The sequence below is a fragment of the Coregonus clupeaformis genome, chromosome 16, assembly GCF_020615455.1.
Source record: "Coregonus clupeaformis isolate EN_2021a chromosome 16, ASM2061545v1, whole genome shotgun sequence".
Classification (NCBI taxonomy): Eukaryota; Metazoa; Chordata; class Actinopteri; order Salmoniformes; family Salmonidae; genus Coregonus; species Coregonus clupeaformis.
The window spans coordinates 10,485,992-10,498,182 of NC_059207.1; the positions used below are offsets into that span (position 1 = coordinate 10,485,992).

At 39.9% G+C, this 12,191-nt stretch overlaps 1 protein-coding gene across 2 annotated transcripts; it reads left to right on the top strand.

The window, feature by feature from the left end:
- The first annotated feature begins 486 nt into the window (after positions 1 to 486).
- Positions 487 to 7,909, top strand: LOC121584412 (protein Largen-like). Of its 2 annotated transcripts, XM_041900265.2 has the most exons (3): positions 487 to 1,213; positions 6,968 to 7,690; positions 7,775 to 7,909. In XM_041900265.2, the coding sequence occupies exons 1-3, from the start codon at positions 1,076 to 1,078 to the stop codon at positions 7,862 to 7,864; spliced, it is 951 nt and encodes a 316-aa protein (XP_041756199.1). In that variant the 5' UTR covers positions 487 to 1,075; the 3' UTR covers positions 7,865 to 7,909. The 2 variants fall into 2 exon arrangements, with proteins under 2 accessions (XP_041756199.1, XP_041756200.1); XM_041900266.2 differs by having other exon boundaries at positions 6,968 to 7,861.
- The last annotated feature ends 4,282 nt before the right edge of the window (positions 7,910 to 12,191 follow it).

The following is a 12,191-nucleotide window of genomic DNA, read 5'->3' on the forward strand; positions in this document are numbered from 1 at the left end:
TGTTCCACAGTTAGAAAGTCCATAGAGGCCGTAATATTTACCCCCCAACAAAAGCCTAGTAATGTGCAAAACTTTCCCAAACTGCTTCAATGCAGCCATGCTTTAACCCAGAAACCGGTCCTCGGGACCACCCAGCCGTTCCACAAATGTGATCTATAGGCTATTTCATCTATTCCAACACTAGCACACCTGATTCAACTATAGTTGGCTACTTGAGTCAGGTGTGCTAGTTTTGGAATAGATGAAATAGCCTATGTGAAAGGGCTGGCACGTCATGGGGACCGGTTCGGGAAACACTGTTTCAAACCATAACACGATGGAAATAATGGTGAATAACACGAATGTATCACTTTCCAAATCAAAACATGAAGAGCAGCCCCAGGTGACTTGCTTCTGCGGCGCGTGTGTCATGGCACGCGCAGCCGCGCAGAGACCATTCTCTCCCCTGATGTATAGGCAGGCTATCAGATACCACGGAGGCTTCGATGTAGATGCAATGTGAAGAAGGGATGATTATCACTTGTCATTTATTCAGTAAAGTAACTGCAGTTTATGAATATACTATGTCTATCGTTCTATGTAGCCTATAGAATATACATACATTTTTGAGAGACAATCCATTCAATGGGGATGTCTGGCGCAGCCTATGGACCATTATGATTAGAATATTGGACTTGGATTCTATGTACCATGTTATTATTTCAGTCTGATTAAAATTATGGACCGAATATCTGACTAGGCATCTTGCCACAAGGAAATGTGACATATCAGCATTTGTTTTTTTGACAGAAATGTTGAAAGGTAACGGCGGAATGACCACGAGCGACTGTCTAGAAACACCTCTCCAGCAACATTATTTTGTTTACATTTTTTAAGATATTATTTTTGCTATGCTCTATTGCGCAGGCGTGCTGGCCGGGGTCGCTGTCACCGCGCTTCGCTACATTATTGCGTGATTTAGCCTGTATGGGAGGAAAGTGAAGAAAACAGAACATTAAAATGAATCGGCAAAGTGGTCTTGCGGCAGCGAAAGGATTTACTTGTGATCCTTAAAAATACATTGTACCAACGAAGAATGTCAGGGACATCAAATGCAGAATCTGCTGAAGGAGTAGTCTCCAAAGTTAAAGTCAAAAAGCAGATCAAGACTATCGTGAAGGATTTGGAGACCATCCTGGGAGACTTGAGGGATGTAGCCAAGGAACTCAAAGAGGTTAGTGGGTTTATGTTATGTGGTTTTTATTTGAGATGAACATTGTTTTGATTTAATACAGGTATATTTAGGGTATAGATTTTTTACTGATTGGGAAAAAGATTGAACTATAATAAACATCTGAAGGCTCAGATAGAATTAAGTCCATGGCCTATTCATTGGCCTTTCGTATGTGACCAAATATCTTATCAGGTGAACATGAAAGACATTTAGGACACGTTGTATGTGTGGAGGATGACAACGCAGCTGCGCCTTAGTGCGTACACTAGGCTTTGATAATTTAAGTGCAAGAATTAATCATGATTAATCACGTGTAGTTCACCGGTATGGTTTTGCATTGCATTTCATCATCTAAATGCAGTCTAGCCTACTGTTTTTATGATAATGGTCTCCTGTCAAATTATACAGCAGCTCTCCTCTCGATAGGCACCTTGTTACAGTATCAGGATTGTGTCAGTGCTGTCATTGTGTCCAAGTGATATACAATTATTAGGAATAGCAATTTTAGTGCATTCATTCATTTATCTCATACTATATTTGTTTTCTGTTGATTTCACACATTGATCCTTGTGGTCTTCCATCGTCCCTATAATAACCCGCACTCTAACCTGCTTTGACGCGGGGATGTAGCCTACCTAGATGTTTGTACGAATGGAGCTATCCGGCCTGCTGGTGCTGAAATACTCGCCCTTACACGACAGGTTGTCACTTTAGATGAAACCTACACTGTTCTTCTTACATTATGGATGGAATGGATACATGGCACACGTTTCCTCTGAAATAATGCTGCTCTTTCAACATTTTCAACAAGTATTTGAATTAAACACAATGTTATAGCGGCGTCAATATTCTATTCAGGGAAGTGTACACAATCTGTTAAGCTAACAGCACTACTAAAACAACCCACCTCGGGGATTGTCAGTTCATTGTCAAAGCCAATGTTTCAGTAAATCCCATTTAGATGCAGTATTTATCTAGTGCAACTCACACACATGAATACTGGATTCAAGCCTACGTTTAAGGGGAGCTGAACCCAGATGCTTGGCACAGAGAGAACCATCATGCCCCGCAGCATGTGGCAATGGATACAGTGAATCTCTTTTGTGTCCCACTACCTTATCAATTTAAGACTATGCATGGAGATTTCACTCTACATGAGCTTTTCGCCCAACATGGACATGCTGATATTACTTCACTAGCTTCAATTACTTCAAAATATAATGACTTTTAAAACAGTATACTATGTGGATACTGTTCATAGAGATGGTTTGGCAAAGTATTGGCTACCACTGAAATGTGAAATGATAGGCAACTTATCCCATAGGTCTTAATTAGTAAGTATTGTGTCCGTAACAGATTACAAAATAACAAGTGATTTCAGACTATCTCCCTAATAGTGTTGAACATTGTGTATTTTTATACATGCATATACATATACAGTAATCAAGGTTTATTTCTACTCAAAACTAGTAAACATACCTAAGGGAAAATGTAGTCATTTTCTACAAAGAGACGTCTTTGCAATTTTCACTGCCTGTAGGTATATTCTTATCACCTTAACCATGAATGTATGGGGGCGCCGAGTATGTGCTTTCTACAATTTCAATTTCATCTTAATATGTCCACTACGTGTAAGTGCATACACACAGAATTAATTCTTATATAAACTGATCATGTGTGTTATCAAGTTAGTATTGCTATAGCCAGAGGGTCTTGCTTTTGATTTAGAGACTTAATACAGTTTGGTGTGTGTTCTTTTCATTGTACTATTATGGGTAGTTTCTAGTTTACCCTTACCTTATAAATACATCTAGCAAATGATCAATTAATCAAACACAACCTGCAATGAATCAGAGAATACAGTGTAATATTGTTGTGTTGCAAGCGAATCTGGCTTGAGAGGACCATATGTCTACAGTTTTATAATAATGCATTAGTTTAAAGGTCCAATTCAGCCATTTTTATCTCCATATCAAATCATGTCTGGTAACAATTAAGTACCTTACTGTGACTGTTTTCAACTAAAATTGTCAAAAATAAGCAAAAGTAGCTTCTTAGCAAAGAGCAATATCTCAAGCAAGAATTTTGCTGGGACTGTCTGCGAGTGGTCTGAGCGGGGAGGGGAAACTGAAGACTAGCTGTTTTTGGCAGAGGGTTGTAACTCTCTTATTGGTCTATTAACTAATTAACCACCTGGTGATGTCACCAGGCAGGCCAAAACTCCATCCCACCAAAACAGGCTGAAATTTCAGGCAAACTTTTCAAACAGCTCTTACACTAAAAATATACAGTATACACAGTGCCTTCAGAAAGTATTTCCATTTACCCCCGATACCCCATCATGACAAAGTGAAAACATGTTTTTAGACATTTTTGCAAATTTATTGAAAATGAAATACAAAAATATCTAATTTACATAAGTATACATGTTAGAATCACCTTTGGCACCGATTACAGCTGGGAGTCCTTCTGGGTACGTTTTTAAGAGCTTTGCACACCTGGATTGCACAATATTTTTTATTCTTCAAGCTCTATCAAGTTGCTAAACAGCCATTTTCAAGTATTGCCATAGATTTTCAAGCCGTTTTAAGTCAAAACTGTAACTAGGCCACTCAGGAACATTCAATGTCGTCTTGGTAAGCAACTCCATTGTATATTTGGCCTTGTGTTTTAGGTTATTGTCCTGCTGAAAGGTGAATTTGTCTCTCGGTGTCTATTGGAAAGCAGACTGAAGCAAGTTTTCCTCTAGGATTCTGCCTGTGCTTCGCTCTATTCCGTTTCTTTTTATCCTAAAAAAACTCCCTAGTCCTTGCCGATGGCAAGCATTCCCATAACCTGATGCAGCCACCACCATGCTTGAAAATATGAGGAGTGGTACTCAGTGATGTGTTATGTTGGATTTGCCCCAAATATAACGCTTTGCACGCGCCATGCTCTACCGTGTAGCTCAGTTGGTGGAGCATGGCGCTTGCAACGCCAGGGTTATGGGTTCGATTCCTACGGGGAGCCAGTATGAAAAAAAATAAAAAAAATAAAGTATGCACTCACTGTAAGTCGCTCTGGATAAGAGCGTCTGCTAAATGACTAAAATGTAAATGTATTCAGGACATAAAGTTCATTTCTTTGCCACATTTTTTGCAGTTTTACTTTAGTGCCTTATTGCAAACAGGATCCATGTTTTGGAATGATTTTTTTCTATAGAGGCTTCCTTCTTTTCACTCTGTCATTTCGGTTAGTATTGTGGAGTAAATACAATGTTGTTGATCCATCCTCAGTTTTCTCCAATCACAGCCATTAAACTCTGTAACTATTTTAAAGTCACCATTGGCCTCATAGTGAAATCTCTGAGCGGTTTCCTTCCTCACCGGGTGCTGAGTTAGGAAGGATGCCTGTTTCTTTGTAGTAACTGAGGGGTATTGATAAACCATCCAAAGTGTAATTAATAACTTCACCATGCTCAAAGGGATGTTCAATGTCTGCTTTAAGATTTTTACCCATCTACCAATAGGTGGCCTTCTTTGCGAGGCATTGGGAAAACCTCCCTGGTCTCTGGTTGAATCTGTGTTTGTAATTCACTGCTAGACTGAGGGACCTTATAATTGTATATGTGGGCTACAAAGATGAGGTAGTCATTCAAAAATCATGTTAAACACTATTATTGTGCACAGAGTGAGTCCATTCAACTTATTATGTGACTTGTTAAGCAAATGTTTACTCCTGATTGATTCAAAACATTTCAGCTTTTCATATTTAATTAATTTGTAAACATTTCTAAAAACATAATTCCACTTTAACATTATGGGGTATTGTGTTTAGGCCAGTGACACAAAATCTCAATTTAATACATTTTAAATTCAGGCTGTAACACGACAAAATATGGAAAAAGTAAAGGGGTGTGAATACTTTCTGAAGGCACTGTAAAACAAGTTTTTGAATGCAGTTGGCCTTTAAAACGCCCTAGAGTCGATGTCCACGCCCCCGCAGAAATCGAATTAGTGTAATAAAAAAATCCCCATCCCGATCTGTTTAAGCTAGAGATATCTTCTTTTTTTTTTGCAAGGGCTGCGTCTGATTCCACCGTATCCACCAATGGCTGCCTTCCGCAACTGCGGTAGAAGGTAGCCGAGCTACAGCAGTGTTTGTCAGACCAGGAGACATCCCGAAAATTGGTCTTCTCACAAACATTTCAGTAGTAGCATCCAAACAGTTTTGGCTACACATTAATATGCCTCTATGGAAAGGTGAGACTCTCACGAACACATACATGTCGGTTGTTTTGCTGACAGGTGTATAAAATCGAGCACACAGCCATGCAATCTCCATAGACAAACACCGGCAGTAGAATGGCCTTACTGAAGAGCTCAGTGACTTTTAACGTGGCACCGTCAATTTGATGAACAAGTCAGTTCATCAAATTCCTGCCCTGCTAGAGCTGCCCCGTTCAACTGTAAGTGCTGTTATTGTGAAGTGGAAACGTCTAGGAGCAACAAAGGCTCAGCCGTGAAGTGGTAGGCCAGACAAGCTCACAGAACGGGACCGCCGAGTGCTGGAGCGCGTAAAAATTGTCGGTCCTCAGTTGTAACACTCACTACCGAGTTCCAAATTGCCTCTGAAAGCAACATCAGCTGTTAGCCGGGAGCTTAATGAAATGGGTTTCCATGGCCGGGCAGCCACACACAAGCCTAAAATCAGCATGCGCAATGCCAAGCGTCGGCTGGAGTGGTGTAAAGCTTGCCGCCATTGGACTCTGGAGCAATAGAAACGCGCAGTCCGACAGACAAATCTAGGTTTGGCAGATGCCAGGAGAACGCTACATGCCCCAATGCATAGTACCAACTGTAAAGTTTGGTGGAGGAGGAATAATTATCTGGGGCTGTTTTTAATGGTTTGGGCTAGGCCCCTTAGTTCCAGTGAAGGGAAATCTTAATGCCCTTTCCAGTTTCAGCATGACAATACCCCCATGCACAAAGCGAGGTCCATACAGAAATGGTTTGTCGAGATTGGTGTGTAAGAACTTGACTGGCCTGCACAGTGCCCTGACCTCAACCCCATCAAACACCTATGGGATGAATTGGAACGCCGACTGCGATCCAGGCCTAATCGCCCAACATCAGTGCACGACCTCACTGATGCTCTTCTGGCTGAATTGGAAGCAAGTCCCCGCAGCACTGTTTCAACATCTAGTGGAAAGCCTTCCCAGAAGAGTGGAGGCTGTTATAGCAGCAAAGGGGGGACCAACTCCATATTAATGCCCATGATTTTGGAATGAGATGTTAGACGAGCAGGTGTCCACATACATTTGGTCATGTAGTGTATATCTATATGGAAGTAGTTTAGTGGGGGAAAAAGGGATAAATATGGGTAAAAAAAAATACAAAAAATTTAATGATCTTTCATATCTCTCAGCTATAGGACAGACACTTTAAAACAACATTCATTTGTATTAATTTTTTTGACTATCTGTTTTTCTATGTATGAATCTGTTATTCAACGCGTTTCTATTGGCCAATAGTAGTAAGGCCAAATTCAATGTTTCATCAAATATTTATTATATATATATATTTTTATGGCTAAAGGGTTCCTAAAATGTAAAATCAAATAGCTAAATTATCCTTGGTATGACCATCTTAAAACAATTCCATACGTTAGCTTAGTAGAAGCCCCCCCGTATTTACTACTCTATTAGTCTGTTACATTTTGATGTCTGTCAAACTAAATATGTACTGTCCTCCTTTTCCTCTTCTCCTGGTGCAGGTTGTGCATGAGATCGACTCCCTCACGTGTGACCTACAGCTGGAGGAAGAGATGACGGACAGTTCCAAGACAGACACCCTGAACAGCAGCTGTAGCAGCAGCACCACCACAGCCTCCAGCATCGACAAGATCAAGATCTACCCTGACGACACCATCTTTAGGCCCCAGTGTGTCCTGACCGTGCTGAAGAAGCCCCACCCTCCACTGCCCCCTCCCAGGCTGACACCCGTCAAAGCAGAGGAGCACAACAAGAACCCACTATCAGGGAGCCTACTAGCCAAGGCTAACGGGACTCTTATGCGTAATGGAGTTTTCCCAGGGAAGCCAAACAGAGACTTATCGTGCTGCATCTCTAATAGTACAAAGGAAGAGAGACGACTTATGCCCATGCCTTTGCTACGGCATGAAAAGACCAAATGCCCCCAGGCAACCCGGGAGAGGGTCAGATTCAGTGAAAAGGTCCAGTATCACGGGTACTGCCCTGACTGTGACCTGCAATATGACGTCGACAACACAGATATGCACTTACAGACAGAATTGACCGATGACATGAGCCCTGTCCATCAGTGTTCCTCCTCCTCACCACCATCCCAGCTCATGTTAGAAAATGGCGGCCTCAGTGTCAGCCATAGTTTCCCTCCTACAAACCTGCCTTGTGTGCCTCATCCTAACCCTTCCCTGAAACCACAGAAAACCATCCTGCGAAAATCAACCACCACAACGGTTTGATGTTAATCACCCTTAATTTAAATATTTCTAAATAATTTATAGTGTTTTCTATTTCATGAGCATCTATTTCTACCCCAGTCAAACGTCGAATATCTAAACGATGAGGAAAAGAGAGATAGACAACGTGGCCATGAGCTCAGAAATGCACAAGGAGAGATTGAACGGTGAGGTGAGTGAGTGCCAACTAACAACTGTCTTGGAAGTGTAAGGGTTTGGCAGGATTGGGTTGAGAGGTGTGAAGTAACATTGTATCATATTTTTTAAAGAGATTTTCAGAAACAAGAAGCTGTGTTAGAACATGTCATTAATTTATGCTCTGGGTTAAACAACAAATCTAGCTTGCCTCAAATCCGGTCGCTGACCCAAAGATTCTACAGTACACCTCTGTGTATAGGGTTGAGACAGTAATGGAATGATGGCATATAGTATCTTTTATCACTCAATATTGCTTCACTGCCACACTTCACTTCTTGAGATGGGGAGGGTGTCACACTGCTGAATCTAGAGCAACATCTACTGGTGGCTTAGGCTATAGGAAGATGGAATAGAAATATAGTCACATTGAATTTAGCTTACGAAAACAAAACCATGTCAATTCTCCCATGGTGGACTGGACATACACTATTCAAAAGTGCACTCAAGTGCTCAGATGTTTTGAGGTTAAATCTTAGTTAGATGTATTACCATTCAACAGATGTTGGTATTTTTTAATCTTAATTTACCATACATTTATAGAACTGTAATTAAACAGTAGTGCCCGTGTGTCGGTGGTAGGGCTTTATTATGTTATTGTGTCATTCAAAAAGGAATGATCAAAAGGGTATGAAAGCACAAAGCATTTCAGTGCCTGGAATGGAAGAAATTAGGCATACCCTGGAGGTGGATGGAAATAGGAGCATCTCCTACTAGCAAGCCTTCTAATTAGCAAGATTAGGCTATTACCGTGCTGATAACATGATTTCATACTGCCTTTGTACCAACACAAATGTTGACAATGCTCTAAAGTAGACATGGGAAATCGATGTGTATGTGAAATGTGTGTGAGTCTGTGTGAACAAAGACAAAAAAGTGGGGTGTAAATGCTGGTGAGATTCAACGCATGATGTCTTTGCTCTCATGGACAAGCTTACTAACCACATTCAACATTTAGATAGGGATTGGTGCTTATTCAAGCATTTTAAATAAACAGAAACATGAAAAAAAATATTACAAACATGAGGAATGCCATGAAGGATGTAGCGATATCAGCTCATGCCCTGCAGGCTTGTGCGCCTGGTCGCATTGTGGATGAGATTAGTAAAAAACCTTTTATTTTGGAGAAATAAAATAAATGTGTTTACCTTCATCAAGTAGTACAGCTCTATGTATGTCATATTCAATACTAACAAATTAAGAACAATTCCCTTGAAATACATAAATGTACTAAATGCATAAATGTACTAAATGCATAAATGTACTAAATGCATAAATGTACTAAATGCATAAATGTACTAAATGCATAAATGCATAAATGTACTAAATGGAAATGGGCGTCGTAGGGTGATCAGAAAAGGGCTTCCACAAGAGTGTGCCCACACCAGAACCATATATAGAGATATCTATCGCAAAGATGAATCCCACCCACCCACCCAGCTACAGTACATGTTCTGCATGTGCCTGTGGGTGGGAAACTATTCTAGACATTTAGAATGCTGGTGTAAAACTTATTGTGCAAAACTCTAACATCCATTGAGCTGATGGTTCAAAATTCTGTGTGACATCATTGCTTGCCGCCTGGCAACGAGGAATAGGCATAGATGTGACACAATTACAGTTGTGCCAATTAACAATTAGCTATCATACTCTGCCATATCGTACTACAGTGTCAGACACAATTGTTGATATACTCAACATTAATCATTTGGTTACGTCTTTAATTTCAATTGGATACATGCTTCCTAAAGTGAAATAAAGTGAAAAGACATGAAATAAAATGGAAAGTGAAATATGGCAAGAAAAATAATATAGTTTTGTTCCAGAGACGTTCCATCTATAATGGAGATATCAAAATAGTGCTCACCTACGGTACATTATCAAAACATAAGAGCGCTAATAATCAATCTTATACATATTAGGCATGGAAAGGTGGAATGACGGAAAGGGAACGTCCTTTTTCAGTCATTTGTGTGTGTGTGTGTGTGTGTGTGTGTGTGTGTGTGAGTGAGAGAGAGAGAGAGAGAGAGAGAGAGAGAGAGAGAGAGAGAGAGAGAGAGAGAGAGAGAGAGAGAGAGGAGAGAGAGAGAGAGAGAGAGAGAGCGAGAGAGAGCGCGAGAGAGAGAGAGAGAGAGAGAGAGAGAGAGAGAGAGAGAGAGAGAGAGAGAGAGAGAATGTTTGAGAAATGTTCTGAAGCAAACTTAATTTGAGATTATTATGCTCCTTTGGAGACTATTAAAAGGAGAAACATCAGCTGCATCTCGTTTTTTAAGGTAAACAATATTACAATTGGGACTTGTTTGTTTTTCAAATGGTGACACATCTGTACAGATCTACACTCAATAATTTGTCAAGTGGAAGAATTGGCCAAGAGACTATGAAGAATGTACGAAACACACACAGTTCCTCTGTCTGCCACTTGTCACATGTGAAAATGCAGAAGCTTTTGTCACCCAGAAACTGTAAAGAAAGGGACAGTATCAACATTCTACTATAATATGTAATCGCCATTTAAGTAAACCATTTGAATTTGATGATTAGATAAAGATAGCCCAATATTTAGTCAAAGTACAAGGCATTCAAGTTGAACAACATCTGTGAGTTAGAAATTGTAAGGTTCCAACCACATACTGGATGATTGATTATTGACATCAAAAACATAAGAGAATTCACAATGTACTATTTTGTTCACTCTTTTTGTGATTTGATGAAGACATTAGCATAATGTAGCCTTGAATGCTCTAAAAGGAATTGTGCAATAATGTTCTGACCAAAAAAACATCCCCATCCTTTTATTTGAATTGTGGTCATGTTCTTTTGTAATCTGTTCATTCCCATGGCTGCTGCTGTTATGCAAGTTCAATTGCATTTCCCTCTTCCTATCAGAATGCTCTCATTAATGTGTTTTCCTTGTTTCCCCTGCAGGTCCTTCTGGGTAAGAGTGGAAACAGCCTTTACTGACATGAAACGGATCAATTTTGGTTCATCATACAGTCACGGAGAACGAGGCTCCCTACCTTTGACAGAACACCCCAGATCCCCTGAGCGACGGCCAAATAATTCATCCTCACAGAGCATCGGAAGAAATAATAGCACAGTCTTATTCATGGGAGAAGTATGGTAGAAGTTCAAATGTAATGCAAACATAAGATGAAAACATTGCATCCAAGTGTGACTGGTTCATTTACAATTGAAATGGAGATTCTATGTATAATCATAGGCAGTGGAATTACTGATGACCCAGCATTCTGAGAACTCTGGGAAGTCTGCTTATAACAGACACTCCTGTTGAAAGTGTGTGTGAGAAAGAGAGAGAGAGAGAGAGAGAAAGAGAGAGAGAGAGAGAGAGAGAGAGAGAAAGAGAGAGAGAGAGAGAGCGCGAGAGAGTTAGAGCGCGAGAGAGAGAGAGCGAGAGAGAGAGAGAGAGCGAGAGAGAGCGCGAGAGAGAGAGAGAGAGAGAGAGAGAGAGAGAGAGAGAGAGAGAGAGAGAGAGAGGCCAAACTATGTTCATGTTACTTTTTTTAAACATAATTTGAACAAGAACAGACACACTCACATAATTGTATGTGTTGGTCACAGGTTCTTGTGAATTGTGAGATATTAGACATAAACAGCCAGTAAAATCTGCTGGTCAAGATTTGGTTATCTGCAGTGACTGCTCTTAAGATACAGGAACATGTTGCAGCTTCTAACTTCAATACTGTAGGGTGTGAAATACATAAATGTGTCATATTGCAAATCCAACATACAATATGAGGCAAGTTAAATGGCTAAAATATAGGAATTGAGGATGTTCACTAATTTGTGTTTGGAATGCTATGTTGACATTTTATTGGTATATATTTATATATTTATAAAAAATTTCTACAGAGATTGTAACATTTAAAAAGAGGATATTTTTTATATTCCGTGGGATGAGAGGAGTGTTTTAAAGAAGGCTGTCCTACTTCTGAAAATACATGTGTCTCTGCAGGGCATATCTGGATAATGTACTTCTATAGTGAGAGAGTATATATATATATATATATATATATATATATATATATATATACAGTGCCTTCGGAAAGTATTCAGACCCCTTGACTTTTTCCACATTTGTAAAATGGATTAAATCGTTTTTCCCCCTCATCAATCTACACACAATACCCCATAATGACGAAGCAAAAACAGGTTTTTAGATTTTTTTGCATATGTGTTTTTAAAAAAAACCCGGAAATATCACATTTACATAAGTATTCAGACCCTTTACACAGTACTTTGTTGAAGCACCTTTGGCAGCGATTACAGCCTTGACTCTTCTTAG

What these genes read in the sequence shown, in the direction of transcription:
- LOC121584412 (XM_041900265.2), top strand. Translation starts at nt 1,076, where the DNA reads ATGTCAGGGACATCAAATGCAGAATCTGCTGAAGGAGTAGTCTCCAAA. An exon ending in TAGCCAAGGAACTCAAAGAG is followed by an intron (nt 1,214 to 6,967) that starts GTTAGTGGGTTT and finishes CTCCTGGTGCAG; the next exon opens with GTTGTGCATGAGATCGACTC. An exon ending in GAAAATCAACCACCACAACG is followed by an intron (nt 7,691 to 7,774) that starts GTTTGATGTTAA and finishes TTTCTACCCCAG; the next exon opens with TCAAACGTCGAATATCTAAA.